Source organism: Plasmodium sp. gorilla clade G2, assembly GCF_900097015.1.
Source record: "Plasmodium sp. gorilla clade G2 genome assembly, chromosome: 12".
Taxonomy (NCBI): domain Eukaryota; phylum Apicomplexa; class Aconoidasida; order Haemosporida; family Plasmodiidae; genus Plasmodium; species Plasmodium adleri (nom. inval.).
This window is the reverse complement of record NC_041704.1, coordinates 2,075,552-2,097,038: the sequence shown is the minus strand read 5'-3', so window position 1 is coordinate 2,097,038 and position 21,487 is coordinate 2,075,552. Positions and strand designations below refer to the sequence as shown.

Below are 21,487 nucleotides of genomic sequence, written 5' to 3'. Positions count from 1 at the left end.
TATGAAATAATTATATACACGCATAAAACATTCTTTATATTATATTTCTATATAAAGGACAAAATTTTTAATTTATTTTAAAATAAAATATCACTAAATTTATATATATATATATATATCCAAACTGGATTATATATACAAATTTATATTATCATAATTATAGCACATAAAAAAAAAAAAAAAAAAATAATATAATATAATAATAATAAAATTAACGTTTTAAATAATATACATATATATGCATACATATATACATAAATATATATATATATATATATATATATACATCCCATTTACAGATGTATAATTATTCTTGTACTTTATAAAGAATATTAATTTTAAATATAATCATTTTCATTAAATGGTACTTCAATTAATTCCTCTTTTTCTGCTATATTATTTGTTTTAGCAAATTGGAAATCTTCAGCATTTCCATTAAAATCAACTTCATCTTTATGCTCTTCTTTTCTAAATATAAATCCAACACTAGAACAAATAATTAAACCAACAGCAAATCCTGAAGCATATTTAATCTTGGAATAATCAAAACCTTTATTAGAATAATTATTATAATTAAATCTATGTTTACCTTTATTCGAATTTTCCCTCCTATGTTCTTTTACTTTTACATGTTCTTCATTTAATAATTGTCCTCTGTTTGTTTTATCATTTGGTTGATCATTTTCTTTTTCTTTTTCTTTTTCATTTTTATTTTCAACTTCATGATGACTTAATGTGGTATCTTGGGAGCTACTTATATTTTTTTCATCCTCCACATTTACTTCATCTTCTTCATCTTCTTCTTCATCTTCGTCTTCTTCTTCTTCTTCATCTTCAATATCAAACTTACCATCACTAGAAAAAGTAACTGGATGATTGCTATATAACTTACGATCTCTATACATTTCTAAATTCTTTGTTTTTCCATCTACAATTTTCAAAAAGTTTTCCATAGTACTTACAGATAATTTTATTTCATTAATTAAAGCATTTACATCGCTCAAATATTTTAGAGCAAATTTATTTTCATTGTTATCAGTATTTACAGTTAATGTTTTATATACCTTATTCATTTCATCATGCTTATTTTGTACTCTTTTTAAGATATCTTTTGTTAATAAGAAATCATTTTTATATTTATCTTTAACTGAAAATAAATTCTCAACCATATCATCGGTTATTGCATTATTTTTTTTCATTTTATTTATTTTATCCAATTCTATATCTAACTTTTTGGAGCAAGTTTTAATACTATCATCAACTTGTTCTTTTCCCATAATTTCATTCATTATATTTTTTATATCATTCAAATAATTTTTAATTAAAACCAATTTTTCACCTTCTGGTAAAAATTTAGAAAAATTAGATTTTATTGAATCTAAATGCATCCAAAAATTATCAATTACTTTTTTAATTTGATGATTATTATTTACAACATTATTATTTATCTTTATATTTCTTAATATTATATCGAGTTCTTTATTAGTATTATTTATATTTGTATTTATTTTATTCATATATTCATTTATATCATTTTTTAATTGATCAGTTTCATGTATCATTATATATTCAGTACTTTTAATATCATGAAAATTATTCATTAAATTATTTGATTTATTTCTTATGTGATATATATATTCTATATATATATTTAATTTTCTTCCTACATCATATTTTGCTTCTTCTAAATCATATAAATCACGCATATGAAATAAAATATTATCATACGCCTTATTAAATTCTTTAATATTGTCTAATGTAAAATTATTATTAATATTATTTAAAATCTTTTCTTTCTCTTCTATAATATTTTTTATACTATTCATTTTTTTTATATTGTCTGATAATTTCTGTCCTTGATATTTTACCACATCATTAAATGCTTTAGATATAGAAAAATATTTTTCAGATGATTTTTCAATTTCTTCTAATTTACTAAAAAATATTCTTAAATAAATATTTTCTAAATCCTTTTCTTTCGTACCTAACTCACTATAATTATTTAAAAGGTTTTCTTTATTATTTTTTATTAAATCAATTATATCATTATTATTATCATTATTATTATTATTATTACTATTATTATTATTATCTATTGATAATATTTTCGTCAGATCATCAATTAATGATATAACTGTGGTTCCTTTCTGCTTTGAATCATTTATGTAATTCATCGTTTTCTCAACACTTCCTAAGGAATAACTATTTATATGATTTTTTTCAAAATGATTATTTATCTTATTAATCATTTTATTAATCATATTAAAATTCATTTTCATAGAATCTAAAAAGGATTGAGAAATTTGTTGTCTATCAAGGAATCTCTTTTTGTCAAAAGATATTTTAGTATTCACCTTTCCAATTAATGATGTATACCAAGATTCTTTACATTTATTTTGTCTCTTAACTAATTCTTCTAAAACAACATTTATTTCTTCCGCATCTTTTTCTGTATTACTAATACGTTCATTTATTTCATCATATGATTTCTTTATATCCTTTATAACAATCTTAGAAGATTCTTCTTCAATTGTATTTTTCATTGTGTTTTGTAACTCATCTAAGGATTTTTTACAAGTATTCAAATCATCTTTTAATTTATTTGTATTCAATTTATTTAAAATAGTCGTTTTATCTTCATTATAATTTTTATAATATTCTTTTAATTTATTATATTCATCCTTTTCCATTAGCATATGATAACTACTATCATCACATGTCATTTCTTTTACATTCTTAATTTTATTTAAAGATACATATATTTTATTTAAAACTGTACTTATTTTATTTCTAGAATCATTAATCATATTAGATAGTCCAATCTTCATTGTAATATGAAAATGCACATTATTTATTTCTTCCATTATACTATTAATTTTTCTTTTCTTCTTTTCAACATCAAACGAATATTTTACTATATCAAGACCAGACTTTAAACAATCATTTATTTTTTCATATACATTAGACTCTGTTGCAGAATCCAATTTATTTATAGATGCAGTATGAAAATGTAAACTTGAATTTAATAAAGACATAGTACCTAAATCAACTTCTTCGGTTAATTCTAAACCTAAACCTGTTATTATTTTCATACCTATAATATTTGAAGACTTTACAATAATTCCAAACAAACTTTCTGCTTCATTTTTACAAACAAAATTAGACTCTGCATGTATTTCTTTATATTTATTAATTGCTTTATTTAATTCATTATATATACTATTATCATCATCCATGCTATTGCTATCTTGAGAACATTTATTTATAAATTCAAAACCATCATTTAATATTTTATCAACTGATTTACATCGTTTGTCTAATTCTAATAACATATCTTTAATATAATATATCAATTTATTATATACATCTTTTTTAATACTATTCCAATATAATTTCATATCTTCTTCTGCTTTTACAAGATTTATTTCAAATTTTTGTATATTTCCGTTCACTTCTTTTAATTCTTCATAACCTGTATTATCACTAGAAGATTCAATAATAGATTTTTGTAATAGTTTGTAGGAATCCATAAATTTATCATATATACCATTCACTTTATTTATATAACTATTTAAATTTTCCATTTTAACAGTATGATTTTTTAAATATGTGCTATTTTTTATAGATGAAAATATAGTAACTAATATATTTAATGAATCTTTTGTTTCTTCAATACGACCTTTGATATTATTAGAATTGTTATATGTATTTTCTAAATTCCCTTGTTCATAATATATTCTATATTTTTTTAACAATTTTTCAATTTTATCAACGAATTCAATAACTTCATTTAATTTAGCTAACTCATATTTAATATGTTTTTCTTCATCTTGTATATATTCAATATTTTCCATATAATTTTCTTCTTTTTTTCTTAATTCCTCTAAATTCTTATTATTAAATATAAGAGACATATCTAACATTGGTTTCATCAAAAATTGTGCCTTATCAAAAATTTTTTGTGCCTTAACATTTAAACGATTTATATCAGATATACCATATTCTAATTTACCCATATATAATTCGAATTGTTCATATGCTATTTTAGATTTTTCATTATTTAATAATTCTTCATCATCTTTTATATTTTTATGGTTTCTTAATACTCTTATTTTTTCAGACAATAAATTTGATTTTTGATTAATTATAGATGCTGTTAATTTCATGTCTTCCAAAATATTATTTACACTGTCCATTTTATTTTCAAGCGTTTTTTTCATATTAAAAATTAAAACATCATTTAGTATATTTGTTATTTCCTTTTCAAACTGTAATAACGAATCTTTTCTAGAGGATATTTCAACATAATTATTGGAAGCTTCTTCTGAATATGTTTTACATTTTTGATAGTAATCAACAATGTTTTCACTTTCATTTTGTGATGATATATTTGCACGTTCTGATGATCCTGGAACTACGTTTTTCTTCTTATTTAAAATATTAATAAGATCTGTACCTCTATGTACATTTTGAAAATGTAATATACTTTTAGTTTTATTATCATACGAATTTTTAATGCATTTCATTATATCAGATTGTATATTAGAAATTTCTTGTTTTATTGTTTTAATATTTCTTATATATATATCGATTGATTCATGTTTTTTAGTACCTAAAGCTTTATTTTTGTAATCTTCTGCTTTTTTAATTTTTAATTTCATTTTTTTTGTTAACGAATTTTCTTTTTCTAATTCAAGTTCTAATTCTTTAGCATAGTCTTCACATTTATTACTATTTTCTAATATATATCGAGTAACTGCGTCAAATTCATTATTTTGTAATATGCTATACATACTTTTTAAACTAGTTAAATTATTTTTAATATCATTATTATTTTGAATAGATGTCTTTAAGTATTCATCCAGAACTGATTTGTTTTTTTTAATAATATCCATATTTTTATGTTTACATGAAGCTTCTAATAATGAAGATGCTTTTTCATAAAGCTCTTTTATATTTTTATCTTTGGTAATACATTTATCATATAATTCATTATATTTGAATGATGTAAGTTTTGATATATCTTCACTTATAGAATTTTTCATACTAAGAGCAATTTTTCCTTTATACAATTCAATTTCTACAAGTTCAACAGTGGCTTCTTTGATTTCATTTCTTATTTTTTCATTAATCTCTTCTATTAATATTATTTCATATAATATTTTTAAATCATCCACATTTGTTAATTTATATAACTCTTCATCCATTGTAATAATAGAATTTAATATACCATTAATACTTTCATATATATCAATCAAATTGTTTTTTTTAATTCCATAACTTATATTCATATTCTCTATTTCGTGTTTAGTTTTATTCATATTTTCTTCTAAATTTATTTTTAGTTTTTCGACTTCATATATTTTTTCATCAATATTTTTAAACAAATCCTCTTTTTTATCTTCTAAAATTTTCTTATGATTGCCTTCCCTGTTATTATAACCATTATTAATTTTACTTTCATCTAATTTTATATTCTTAGTGTTAAAATTTTTTTGAACAGATTCTTTAAACCTTTCTAAAGTAGTAATCATTTTCTTAATTTTATTGTCTATTTTATGTTTCAAGGATTTTATTAATAATGTAATATGATCAATTTGGTCTATATAAGGCTTAATAATTAAAGTATCTATATTTTTTTGTAATATATTATAATTTATATTTAAACCATTTAATTCAATTTTAAGAACTTCCCATTCATAATTATCTCCCATTAATTTCTCTAAAAATGCATCATCATATGTATTTATATTTTTTTTTAATTCATTATAATGCTCATTTTGTTTTTGGGCTTCTACCTTTAGATCATTCATATAAGTATTAGATAATCTATTTTCGGTCTCAACTAAACCTTTATTTAAATTATCTTTTAAAAATATTTTTTCATATATATCTATAAAATTATCCGTCTGTATTAAATAAGATCTTTGAGATAATTTATCTTCTATTCTCTTCTTATTTTTTATTGCTGCATCAATTATAGACAAATTATTCATAGATCCATTTATAGCTTTATTTAAGATTTTTATCGCATTGGTTTTCTTATTATATAATTCAATATCTTTTATTATATCATCGAATATTTTATTCTTTTCAATAAAAATGCTTTCATCTTGTTTTATTTTACTTTCAACATTTACTTCATTTCCCTTTTCAGAAAAAAATTCAATTAATTTATTTAATTCATTAGGTTTATATGTAGAAAAAATAGAAGAAGAATTAGACACAGCCAAAGGAACATTAGAATTAGGTGTACTTTCTTCAGATGTATCTACATCACCGGTTGAACCATTTTCTAACTTATATGATAAAATGTTATGGCTTTTTAATTGGTCCTTGATTTTTTTTACTTCATCATTAATTATAACAATTTCATTATTTATAATAATTCTTTTTTTTATTAATAATTGTTCTTTATATTCTACAAATTGATCATATATATTTTTTCCATCATCTAAAGTTTGATCATTTTTATTTAAATCTGTAATAAATTCATTTAATCGACTTTCCATTTTCTTTTTAAAATCATCTAATTTGGGTTGTTCATCTGAATATTCATTTATAACTTTTTTTAATTCTTCATATTTTTCCAACAGTCTATTTAAATTTTTTAGAGGATCAATTTTTAACACATTTTGTTTCATATTCATTAAGCTTTCTTTAAGTGTCACAAGATTTTGTAATTCTTCTTTTAATTTCTTAGAAACATTATCAAAAACTTCTGAATTGATAAATTCTAATTTGTTGTATTCTGTAACAGTATTATTTAACATAATATTAATATCTTGAGTGGTATGATATTCATATATATAATTTACATTTTTATCTATAAAATCTTTTCTATCTTTAACAAAATTTTTCAAATTATTATAATGATGATGATGTGTATTGTTTATGTTATTATTATTATTATTATGATTATTAAAAAAATTCTTATTAATACTATTTATATTATCTAATATGTTATTTTTTTTTGTTATATAATCATTTAGAACTAATGAATTTTCATCAATTATTTTTTCAATTTCTAATACTGTATTATTTATTGTATCATTTATATGTATAATATCATACATATGTTTTAACTTTTCATTTATACTATCCATTTTTGATTTTATTTCTATAATTAAGGCATTTTTATTATCTTCATCTTCTTTTAACTTCATTAATTCACTCAAAGAATTTTCTACATTTTCTATTAACAAAGTAATTTCTGAATTTATATTATTAATATCTATAACATAATGTTCTAAATTTTGTATTTTATCATTTTCTTTTATATTTTCTATAATATGTAAAAGATTCATTATATTTTTTTTCTGTCCATTAATATCAGTTGATTTATTTTCATCTAATCCACCTAATTTTATTTTAGCATCTTTAATAATTTGAAATTTTATATTTATATCATTAAGTAATTTCTTTAATTTGTTTATAGATTTTTCTAATTTATATAATTTTTCATATCCACTATTTTTTACATTTATCATTTCTAAGGTAGAAACCATTTCATAATCTTTTATTTTCCATTTATTTTCTGATAAACATTTTTCAGCTGTTTTTAAAGTTGTATTAGCTTTAGATGTTATATTCTCATATTTTGAATCTAAATTGTTGGGAGATAATATTCTATTCAATTGTATTTTTATGTCCTCCATTAATGAGTTTAATAATTCCTGTAATATACCTTTTTTCCTATTCAATAAATTATTTAACATATCAAGAATTTCTGTACTAATTTTAAAGTTTGAAAATGTTTTAGCTAGTTCAAAACTTTTGTTCATAAGTACCGTTTTATTAATATTAGATAAACGTGATTGATTAGTTGATATATGTTTTATTTCACTTATTCCCTTGTTAATATGATTTAAATGAAATTTATATCTCTTTATAATATCCTGAATTTCTAACTGAACAAAATTAATAGAATATAAAATTTCCTTATGTCCTATTATACTCTTATCCATATCATTTATAGCATTAGAAGAAAATTCTAATAGTTCTTTTGCATGATTTAAATGATTATGATAAGTCTTTTCAGGTAATTCGTTAATATGATATAAATATAATTCAACAATCAAATTGTAATTTTTTAAATCACATGTATTATTTATACAAATTGTATGACCTAACATATTTCGTATATTTGTATTCATTTCATAAATTTTCTTATTTATATTTTCATTAAATTTATTTAAGCAATTTTCAAATTTATTTCTTAATAATTGATAATTTTTTATATTCTTCTCATAAATATCTTGTTCATTATTCTTATAATATTTAGGATTCTCTAAATTGTGTATTTCATTTAATAAATTATTCTTTTCATTCAAACATTTACTTTTAATTTCATGCATATATTTAGATAAAGGTTCTATTATTTTATATAAAGTACTATTCATAAATTGAGTTTCTTCATTATAATAAGTACTATAATGAATCATTTCTTTACATGCATTTATATTCACATAATGTGGGTATAAAGAAAATTTTAAATTACCATTCTCATCTATCATATCTATTTGATATAAATTATTATCATCTAATAATTTAGGATCTTCATTTTCAATAATATTATTATTTCTTAAATCATCAGATAAAGATTTTATAATAAAACTTATGGGATTATTATTAACCTCATTGGGACCCGTTACTTTTATTTTATTTATGAAAGAAGCATGTGTTGGATGGTTAGTAAAACGTTTTTCATTCAATGTAACAAATAAATTCGGTCTAAATAAATTTGACGAAGGTTTATTCTTTTTATTATCTCTTTTTCTTCTACTACTACTATCATAATATTTATAAGAATAATCATTATCTTTATTATTATCAGAATATTTTTCAGGTGATAAATTAACACCTTTAGAAAATTTCTTCTTTGCAAATTTTAAACCTTCATTGTTCTTTGAAAAAAAATTCAAATGTGAAAACTCGAAGTTTTCATTATTTCCGTTTACTTTGTATATATTATTCTGATGACTCTTTTCTACAAAAAATAAAATAAAATAAAATATTAAATGAAAATGAAAATAAATATATTACAATTTTCATATATATATATTATTATTTTTTTTATTATTTTTTTTATAATAGTACCGATTAAGATAAGTAAAATGTTACAAACAATTGTCCTATATATTAACCCTTTTCTCATATTTCATATATTTTAAAACATGCATTCATCTTATAATTTTAAATATACATACTAATTAATCGGTTCCAAAACACATTATATAAATAATTTATATACTTAATATATATAATATCCTAATGTATTTTGATATAAATTATTTATATTTATTATATACAAATAGTCACTTTATTTTTTTTTTTTTAACAATATATTAATATTATTATTTATATAGAACAATTATTTCAACACCTCAAAATGTGTAAACCAAAAAAAAAAAAAAAAAAAAAAAAATATATATATATATATATATATTTATATATTATAATAATAAATGAATAAATAAAATAATAAAAATAAATATAAAAAATATTATTAACTATAATATATATAAACTAACTAAAAAAAAAAAAAAAAAAAACTTATATATAAGCAGTATAAAACAATTTCAATTATCATAAAAATAGAAGCGAAACTCAAAATTTAACAGAACCATTAATATCACTACAACACAATATTATCTATATTTCATATATATATATATATATATATTATATTAAAACCTCTTTATTTTATTTTATTATTATTTTTTAATTGGTTCTTTTTTTAAACGAACAGTAAAATTAGAAATCCATAGTAAAAAAAAAAAAAATAATAAATAAATTAATAAAATCAAAAATTCTAAGATTACAAAGGATATTATATTTGTTGCATTGTAACGTCAAGGAACATATAGATTAAATAAAAAAAAAAAAATCTTAAGATTTTTTTTCACATTAATGTATATAACCTAATTATATAACATTATAATTATTAAAAATGCAGTTCTATTATTAAATCCTTAAATAATAAACCTTTTTATAAAATTAAAAAAATTAATCCTCATTTTTATATTAATATAATAAAATTTCCACAATTGTGAGGCTTGCTTAAAAAGTTTTTTCTATTTTTGTTCTTTCTTTTTGTTCTTTTTTTTGTTCTTTTTTTTGTTCTTTTTTTTTTCTTTTTTTTTGTTCTTTTTTTTTTTCTTTTTTTTGTTCTTTTTTTTTGTTCTTTTTTTTTTTTTTTTTTTTTTTTTTTTTTTTTTTTTTTTCTTTCTGTTCTATTTTCTGATGTGTTTTTCTCTTTATTTTTATTTGATTTCACATTTTATTATTTTATTATTTATAATATAAAAATAAAAAGTAATTAAGAATCATTTTTTGTAAAAAAATTTGTAAAGTTATTATATAATATAAAAACAAATAAATTCAAAAATATATATATATTAATATATATACACATTGTGTATAGTATAAACCACTAGTATATTGTAATTTAAAAAATTACACTTGAAAAAAAGAAAGTAAATAAATATAACAATTAAAATTAATATATATATATATATATATATATATATATATATTTATTTATATACATATTTTATTAAATGAACAATTATTTCTTAAATTTATATAGAAAAAAAAAAAAAAAAAAAAAAAAAAAATTAATAATTCAATTATAAAAAACATTTTTTGCTTTTAATTTGTTAAAATAAGAAAAGAAATAAATACATATAAAAATAGATCAAATTATTTTTATTCTTTTATTTATACATTTCTCTATAGAACAAGTTAGAACAAAATATTAAATTGTGGAACAAAAAAAAAAAAAAAAAAAAAAAAACTTAAACATATATATATATATATATTAAATAATAACTTAATATTAATGATTATATTATATAACTTAACCAAATGTTCATATATATTTAACAACATTTCATATTTCATAATAATTCTTGCGTATACATAATATATTTGGAAATTAACAAAATTAAGGTATAGTGCATTCATTTGTAATAAATAAATATATATCATTATAAAGAAATTAAATAAAATATTTATAGAATCAATATAATATTACATACATATATATTATTTCAAAAAACATTATAATATTTATTAATAAACAATACAAAATGTTAATAGAATTTTTTTATATTATTTTATTAAATCCATTTTAATATAAATATATTTTCATTTTTTTTAAAAAAAAAACCCCATTAAATAAGGGAAAAAAAAAATACTTCTTTATATACATGCAATATTATAAATATATGTTCCTAATATTATTATATTTTTCCTTCTATTTTTAAGAGATTATAAAAATATTCCTTTCTTGTCAATTAGGTTATTTATTTACATGTATATAAAAAAAAAAAAAAAAATTACCACATAGAAAGAATATATTTAATTCATAATATTATTGCTATAATTATAACAATCCATACATAAGAATAAAATAAAAATACGAGAATACATATTCTTATTTGTACTTATTATAAAATAGTACCTAAAAAAAAAAAAAAAAAAAAGTACACACTTTTGCGTACATTTAAAAATGAAACCATAATATATAAATAATCCATATAAAAGAATTTATTATATATTAATTGATTTAATAGTTTTTGTAATACTTATTTTTATCTTATTTGATTTATTTATCTTTTTCTCTCGTTTTTTTTAATTTTTTTCTTTTGTAGAAAATATAATGAAAAAAAAAAATCAAATATATATTAGAAATATATATTATTTTCATTATATAATAATATATACAAAAGTAGAATAACAAATACATTTATTACTTTAAAAACAGACAAATTCTTATATATATGAAAAATAATATTAATATTATATAAATAAATCAATAACATATATGTTTAAAAGCGCTACGATGAATCTATGTAACAATATTTTTATATATTAATATATATATATATATATATATATATTTTATATTATATTAAAAAATGACCATATTATATATAAACATTTTATTCTTTGAAAAAAATCTACGTTCCTTTTTGTAGATACAAAAACGTAGATCTTTTAAATACTAACATAATCATATAAAAAAAAGAGAGACAAAAAAAAAAAAAAAAAAAACAATTCAAATATGTCTAGTATTAATGAAATATAATATATAATAACGTCTATATATATACATAAAAATATTAATATACCAAACATTTATTCCTTTAATTATTTTATTCGTATTTTTCTTATTTTTCTACTTTATTTATCATATAATATTATTCAAAAATAAAAAGGATACTCCAAAAGAAAAAAAAAAAAAAAAAAATAAGGCATAAATAATATTTGTCTTTCTATTTTTATTAATATTAACGAAAAATTATTAAATAAATAATATTATCTCTCATTATATATTATATTTATGAGTAATAGAAAATGAAGTTATATAAAAAATAAAATAAATTTTTATATAAGTATGTAATTTAAAATGTTTCTTTTAAATAAATATAATATAGAAATTAATACATATTGGAAATATATAAAAATTTCAACGTACTTATAATATATATATATATATACTTTTTTTCTTCTTTTTTTTATTGGGCCACTTATATCACCTTCTATAATTTTTATTAATTAATCTTTATAAAGAATTAGGCGTACAAATGCATATATAATATGTGTACAGCTTCAAAAATGGTCCATAATACATGCATTTATATTATAGAAATGATATTATTTTTTTATTACATTATTTATTTATAGTCAACAATAATTATATATATATATATATATATATATAAGATGAATATAAAAACAAGTCATATATTATCTTAGTTTTTATTTATTTATTTTTTTTTTTTTCATATTAATATTATTTTATTTATTGCATTATTATATGAGAATATTAATAATAATAATTAAGAAAAAAAAAATTTATTTAAGATAAAAGGAAAAATACGAAATGGAAAAAATATATACTTATTGACAAATGTCTGAAAAATAAAATCCTATATTTTGAGGAGAAAACATTAAACACATATTTGATTATTTCAAATGTTATATATATATTACTTATATTAAATACTTATATTTTATATATTATTTACAATTTTTCCATTTTATTAATATAATAAGAGATTGTTGTAAATACAACATTATATATATTCATTTGCTTCCTATGTTATATATAAAATTACATTAATAATATCTAAAAGAAAAAATTACACATACGTCACGTGGTCCTATATATTATAACATTGTAAATAACTAAATCAAAATATTAATAAGTATATATTTGGACACTTTTTTTTTTTTTTTTTTTTTCTTTTATTTAACATTACGATAAATATATATACATATGTAGTAAATGTTTCAGTATGATTTTTTTATATATACTATATATGTCTCATAAATTCTATTATAAATAATAAAAAACATAAACATAAACATAAACAAAATGAACAACTTGTATATGTCTTTTTATAATTATACTTTCATCTGTGAAATATATATACGAAACATTATGATGAATTTCTAATTTTATATATATTTGAAATAATATATATAATAATCTAAGAAAATAAAATCTAACGCATATATATATATATATATATATATATTCAAACTATATAATAATAAATAAAAATATATATTCTTATTTATTAAAATATACTACATAAAACATTTAAACTTTCACATTCTTTTTTTTTTTTTTTTTTTGTCATTGCTTTAAATTATGTGAAATAAGATGTATTTAATATTATTAATATAAATATGCATTTTTTTAAATATATATTAATTATATATATATATATTTATTTATTTATTAAATCTGTAATAAAAAAAATATGATTATATAAATTATTTAATAATATGACTTGTAAAGATCCAAATAAAAATTCAAATAATTATCATTAAAACAAACCAGTGAGAAAAATATAAAAAAAGAAAAAAATAATTTAAAGAAAATACCAATAATCAAATAAAATAATAAATATTAATATATATATTATGTATACATATTTTATATTTCATATTTTTTATTTTATTTCATATATTTTCTTTTTCCTTTTTGTTCCTAAAAATTATTGGAAACAGCAATAAAATTATAATTTTTTTTGTGAAACTTTAAAAAAAAAATTATATACTTTCTATTATATATATATATATATATATATACATCTACGAAAGAAAAGAAAATTTATTTTTTCTATATATATCGGTTTGTAAAACTATTGTCGTGTTATATAAGATTTTTACCTGTAGATAAGTATATTATATATTATATATATATACAATATATGTATATATATAATATTGTAAAACCTAAATAGAGGAATATATCACTGTAATATTATATAGTTTGAATATATCAGGTGCATTTATAATTCATATGAATAGAAAATTTACATCCCTCACAGGTATATATATATATAATATAAAGAAAAGGAAAAAGGATTTTATGGAAAAAAAAGAAAAGAGAAAATAAAAATAAATTATAATAAATTATTATAATAAGAAGAAAAAATTATGGATTAAAAAAAAAAAAATAAAATAATAATAAAATAATTAATTTAGAAAGAAAAAAAAATCTTTCCCTTTTATTAAATAAAAGCAAATAAAAACTTTTTTTTTTCTAATTCTTTTTTATAAATTTTAATATTTAATTTTTTTGAAAAAAAAAAAAAAAAAAAAAAAAAAAAACCTAGAATTATATCTATTTTTCAGAATATGTACATAATGTTTTATAATATATATATGTATACATGATAAGGTGATTTGAGAGGAAATTAATAATTTTTGAAAATTAGAAAAGAGGAGAAAATAATTTTTTCCTGGATACATTATTCTTTATAAATGTATTTTTTATTTCATTATTCATTATATTATGAAAATTTACAACTTGAATATAGTATTACATTATTGCATTAACAAAATATAAATTAAATTCCTCCTCACTACTTATGAGAAAAAAAAAAAAATAATAATAAAACTTAATAAGAAAATTTACATTTGTAAATTAAAAAAATAATAACATTTAGTTTTTTATTTATTAATATATACATAATATATAAATTATATATATATATAAATATATTATGTATATATATATAATTATAATAAAAAAATATATATATGTAAATAAAAATATCCAAATTAATAAATTAACATAAAATAATATTTTAAAAATTAACATTTTTTGTACCATTTCCCAATTTTTGTACGCTTTTTTAATATATTTCTTTTATCTCGTTTTATAAAATATTATTTTTTATTCCTATGTTTCTTTATTTTAAATAATAAAATTTTGTTGTTTTTTTTTTTTTTCTTCTTTATTTTATAACATTTTATATATTTTTATTATATATTAATTAAAGTATTGATTACTACTTTTTGTTGTGATGATTATTATTATATTTTTTTTTATTATATTTTTTTATTATTTATTCTAATTTTTTTTATTTTATATAATTCTTAATATAGTTTGGTTTTTTTTTTTTTTTTTTTTTATAAAAAAAATTATTATTTGAAAAAAAAAAAAAAAGGAAATTAATTTTGTTTTTAAAATTATATGTTAAAACAAGGAAAAAAGAAAAAAAAAAAAAAAAAAGTAAAATATAAAAATAAGGAAATTATTCTTTTTTTTCAAAATTTGGAAAAATAAAAAATAAAATACTTTAAATAATAAATATATTAAAAATATATATTATTATTTTTAGGAAAATTATTTGTAAAATATATATATATATATATATATATATTTAATTATTTTACATATTTTACAGATCTGTATTCTAATTAAGCATAATTTTTCTTTTATTTGATTTATAAAAAGAAAAAAAAAAAAAAAAAGAAATACCCAAATTAGAACAATTATCCATTATATGTATAAAAATATTATCCGAATTGTATATATTTATAATATATATATGTTCTATAAACAATATTTTATACATTATATATATATATATATATTTATATGGAAAACAAAGTATATTATATATTTTATGAATCTATATTTTTGAAAAAGAATATTTAATTTCTATTTTTTATTTTATTTTATTTATTTATTTTTTTTTTTTTTTTGTTTCAAAAATATATATATATATATATATATATATATATATATTTTTATGAATTAATATAAATATATATATTTTTTATTTTGATTTGAATATAAAGTATATATAATAAATATATTACATATATATATGTATATATATGTATCAAGACATATACGCAAATCGTATATATTAATATCAGTATATAATTAATTTTTAATCATTTTTTAATTAACAATATATCTATATCAAAATGGGTGATCCATGGGCAGATTATGATCCTAATATAATATCAGCTTTACAAGAAGCTTTTGGAGATATCATAACAGCAAAACCACTTACAAGTTTATTATCAGGAGAATCAGGTACACCAGTACCTGGTGGTTGTTCATGTAATCGTTCTCTTATGATTTTTATAGCACTTATGGTATTTAACGCTATATTGTTCTGGGTGTATAATCGTGGAAAAAAGGTAATTAAAAAAAAAAAAAATAAATAAATAAATAAATAAATATTATATTATATTATATAATATAATATAATATATATGAAAATTTTTATTATATATATATTTTATGTATATATTCATTTTTATTTTTTATTTGCTTTTTAGGATATTGAGAAAAAAATAAAGAAACATGGATATTACTAAGCCTCATATGTTGTATCATATGATTTTAAATAATTTAAAAAAAAAAAAAAAAAAAGTTTATCTCAGAAAATATATAATACACATATATACATAGAAAAGGGTAAATTCAAAATCATTTATAAAATTCACAATATGTTATACCTAAAAACTAACTATACTTGCATACAATTTGACAAGAAAATCAAGAAGGAAAAAAATAAAAAAGGCATTTTACAAGAACAAATAAAGAAGTGCAATTTTCATACAAGGTTACAAGAAAAAAAAAAAAAAAAAAAAAAAAAAACATTTATATATTTGTAACATGCGTTCAAGTAAAGAATATTAATATATGAATCTTCGTTATTTTGTGTATATATTATTATATTTCAACATATATTTCTTTTTTTCATATGTGTTTCTAGAAAATTTTGTATTTGTTGTATTTCTTTTTTCCTGTATATCTTTTTTTTAAAAATATTGTTTTTTTATATTTTGATTAAAAAATTTTTAAGAACTATCAAAAATATATATTTTTAAATTTTACTTTTTTTTTTTTTTTTTTTTTTGAAGGGGGAACTATTGTATATTATATACATCTATTTATTATATCAAAATAATACGCTATATATTTATAATTACACAATGATATAATTTATTGCACATATAATAAAAATATGCAATTTTCTTTGATTCATATGTTGTATTATTATGATATTAATATTGAACAAAAAAGGGAAAAAAGAAAAATAAAACAAAAATAAGAATTGAAAAATAATCTTATATTTCTGAATTTTCCTTTTGAATTGAACAACGAATTGTTTTTATTTTATATATAAAAATATAATAATTATATATTCAGATATATAATTTTTATTTGTATTTTTATATATTTATTATTTTTTTTTTTTTTTTTTAATTTATATTATTATATGTAAATATATATTTATGCATACCTTTTTACGATATATTATTGATTTTTATATAATTTATGTTATTTTGTTTTTATTTTTTAATTGTTAAAATGTATGAGTGAACAATTTTATATTTCATTTCTTTTATTTAATGTTTATATAAAAATTAAGTGAACTATATATATGGTGTTTTATTATTTTTTTTTTTTATATTATTAAGACAAAAATGACTTACTTTTTCTTTTTTTTTTTTTTTTTATTAATATAAAACTTATTTGTTAAAAATATAAAAAAGAAATTTTAATAATAAATGCATCATCTCTCCAAAAGTAATATTCTCATGTTATATATATATATATATATATATATATATATATATATAGATATAGATATATATTCATGAATATACTTTATAGATTATTCTATTTTTTTTCCCCTCCTTTTCTTTTAAAGCTTAAAAGAAATATAGGATAATTACCCTTTCTAAATATAACAGGTGTCTTATTATTTCTTATTATATAAATATAAAGTGTTTATTTTGTTTTTTTGTCAGTTAGTGTAAAAAAAAAAAAAAATTAATAAAAAGATATAATTTATTGGTTATCTTAAATATAGAAATGGTTACAGTTCCATAAAATAATTATTATATATTTATTCGTATTTTCTGTTAACGTCTTTGATGGTATATATGATATAGTTTATATAAACATGTATATATAAATATATAAGTACATATATACACATATATATATATATATATATATATATATATATATATATATATATATATATATAATTCAAAATGCATAATATAACCATAACATTAATTCTAGAAAAATATATATTTTGTATATAGAACAAAAAAAAAAAAAATAAATAATAAAATAAATAAATAATAGAATAATATAGAACAAATATATACATACACATATATATATATATATATATATATATATATTTTATAAAAAAAAAAAAATACTATTTAATGTAAAGATTCTACGAAATTTTCAATTGCTAATTTTTCATTATGTACAGCGTTATCAGAAGATAAAGACCATAATCCAAATCCGTCAGCTCTTTTATTTAATTTATTTTCTGTCTTTACAAAATCACCAATGGTTTTTACAAACGTTTTATCATTTGGATTAAAAGGAGTTGAAGGAAACATCAAAGTAAATCCCATTATAATAACATAATCATATTTCTTTCCATAATAAGCATAAGAATCATATAATTCTTTCATAACTGTTGAATCTGTAGAATTTGTATAATTAAAGGTTTGTACAAAAACCATATCAATCATATCCTTTAAATTATTCATTAAATATATTGCTCCTCCAGCTGAAGCCATTTGTGCAGCTCTTAGTAACTCTTTTTTTACATCAGGTTTACTAAAATATTTTGAATTATATGGTGCTTCATCATCCATACATATTTTCTTAGGATCATTAAACCCTATACAACTTAAAGCTCCATTAGATGATTGGGATATAGAAATTAATTTATCATCACACATATATTCCCTCAATTTTGTTACATATTGTACGAAAAAATCAGCTTTCGTTTTTTCGTTCAAACCATCAAAAGATCCATTAGGCTCATAATCTACATCGATTCCATCAAATCCTAATTCATCAACTAAATTTGCAATTTTCTCAACAGCATTTAAAGCAGATTCAAATGAACTTGGATGATATGTTTCTCCTCCAAGAGATAAAAGCATAATAATATCTGGACGAGCTTTTCTTAAATTCATGGCATCATTAAAATACTCGTTTAACCCTATATATTCTAAACCTATTAATGACTTAAAAAGTGAAGGAGAACCAACAATACTCTCTATACTGTCATAGGATAAATCCATCTTAGCAAAAGACATATGTACAACATTTAAATTAGGATTTAAATCTTTCAAGTTATGATTATAAGAAACCCATGATGGGTAATAACCTTGAATCATTCCTTTACCACTCTCTTTAAATGTTTTTATAATTTCTCTTGGGTTTTTTCTTGATTCACCGGGTCGTGCTCTATGTCCCTCAATGACACGGACATAAGTGCTCAATAAACAGCACAGTAAGCAAATAAATAAAAATGAATTTTTCAAAGTAAAATTCATGTTGATATATTTATTCTGATAATATGTGAAAAATAAATAAAAAAAAATATATATATATAATTATGTAATGAACAAAAATTAAACGTTCAATGGGAAAAATTAAATAAACAAAAAAAATAATATATATATGTACATAAAAATTAATGTAACTTATAAATATTATATATTTGAATAAAATATAGAACAACGGAAACAAGGAAAAATAAAACAAAGGAAATAAAAAATAATAATGAAAAAATAAATTAAAATAATAAAAAATAAAAATTAATTTTATAATAATTATATATCGAAAAATTATATTTACATATTTCGTTTTAATTTTTTTTTTTTTTTTGAAATGAATTGAACAATGTTGTCTATATTTAAGTAATCTATATATGTTTGTTTTTTTTTTTTTTTTTTTTTTTTTTATACAACTATATTAATATATGGCTGTCTAATTTTTTTTTTTTTTTTTTTTTTTTCTTGCTACAACTATATTAATATTTGGCTGTCTAATTTTTTTTTTTTTTTTTTTTTTATATTTATAATAGCTTATATAATAACAAGCTATATTTACAAATATACGTACATATATTAAGTATAAAATTTTATATTAAAGCTTTTTTTTAATTGCTTTTGTAATACGTTTTTCAGAGCATTATATTTAATTAATAATTATTATAAGTATTATTGTAAACACCTTCTACTTATACTTATTTACAAATTACTTTTCATAAGAAAATTGTATTCATATAATGTATGCATAGATTTTTTTTTTTTTTTTTTTTTTTTTTTTTTTTCATTTTAGCTATTTTTAATTTATCTAGTCATTCTAGCTACTTTAATTTTTTTTTTTTTCTTTTGTTTCTCAAAAGTTTTAAAAAGGAAAACACCTTAGAATGTTTAATTTAATAAATACATTAAAAGAGATAACATTTTAAGTAGCTTAAATAAGACAATTTCTTTTGATCATATAAAGTACTTTTATTTAAATACATTTGATTTTTTCTTCTTAAGATATATATGTCAAACATAAGAAAAAAGAAAGGAAATTAAGCAATATTTTATTAATAATGTAGTTGTTAAAAGTATACTATTTAAGATTATTAAAAAGAAATTTCTTTTATACAATAATATTTGAAAAAAAAAATATATTAAAGGAAAATAAAATAAAATATAACATAATAAAATAAAATAATGAAACGTTAATTTTGGGGAAATATATATTTAATATTTTACACATTTTCTTAAGAAAAATTATTTTAAATAATATAATACATAGAAATAATTATAGTAGTCTTACAATATGAACATTTTAATGATACTGTTTTAAGAAAAAAAATAATCTTTTATGAATAAGTTTATGGTGAAATACCATAGAATAAAAGTATTCTTTAGAAAAAAAAAAAAAAAAAAAAAAAAAAAAAAAGATATATATAACATTTTTCAATGTTTCATTTTTTTATTTTAATTATTTATTTATTTACTTATCATTCTTTTTTTTTTCTTTTTTTTCTTTTTTTTTTTTTTTTCATTGATCGATTTAAATATCTAAATAATATACCAAATGTATAAATAATATCATTAAAAATATTAAGAATAAACTAAAAAATTTTATTCTTCCCTTATTTCCTTTCTTTCAATATTAAATATAAAATAATGTGTAATTTTTTTATAATGTCCAATATAAATATATATATTTTTTTAATAGGTATTATTTTAAAAAAATATTTTTTTTACACATCAAAATATATGCATACAAAACTTTATTTAAAAAATTATTATTCATATTTAATAATAAAATATATTAAAATTTTTTTTAATACTTATTTTGATTGTTTCTTTTTTTCTT

General features: G+C 17.2%; 3 protein-coding genes across 3 annotated transcripts; 1 reads left to right on the top strand and 2 right to left on the bottom strand.

The window, feature by feature from the left end:
* Positions 1-338: 338 nt before the first annotated feature.
* Positions 339-9,157, bottom strand: PADL01_1252600 (reticulocyte binding protein homologue 3; the record flags this gene model as incomplete). Its single annotated transcript, XM_028683508.1, has 2 exons — positions 339-8,989; positions 9,100-9,157. The coding sequence occupies 2 exons, from the start codon at positions 9,155-9,157 to the stop codon at positions 339-341; spliced, it is 8,709 nt and encodes a 2,902-aa protein (XP_028539679.1).
* Positions 9,158-16,245: 7,088 nt separating this feature from the next.
* Positions 16,246-16,644, top strand: PADL01_1252500 (conserved Plasmodium protein, unknown function; the record flags this gene model as incomplete). Its single annotated transcript, XM_028683507.1, has 2 exons — positions 16,246-16,464; positions 16,606-16,644. The coding sequence occupies 2 exons, from the start codon at positions 16,246-16,248 to the stop codon at positions 16,642-16,644; spliced, it is 258 nt and encodes an 85-aa protein (XP_028539678.1).
* A 1,872-nt stretch (positions 16,645-18,516) lies between these two features.
* PADL01_1252400 (chitinase) lies at positions 18,517-19,653 on the bottom strand (the record flags this gene model as incomplete). Its single annotated transcript, XM_028683506.1, has 1 exon — positions 18,517-19,653. The coding sequence occupies one exon, from the start codon at positions 19,651-19,653 to the stop codon at positions 18,517-18,519; it is 1,137 nt and encodes a 378-aa protein (XP_028539677.1).
* Positions 19,654-21,487: the final 1,834 nt, after the last annotated feature.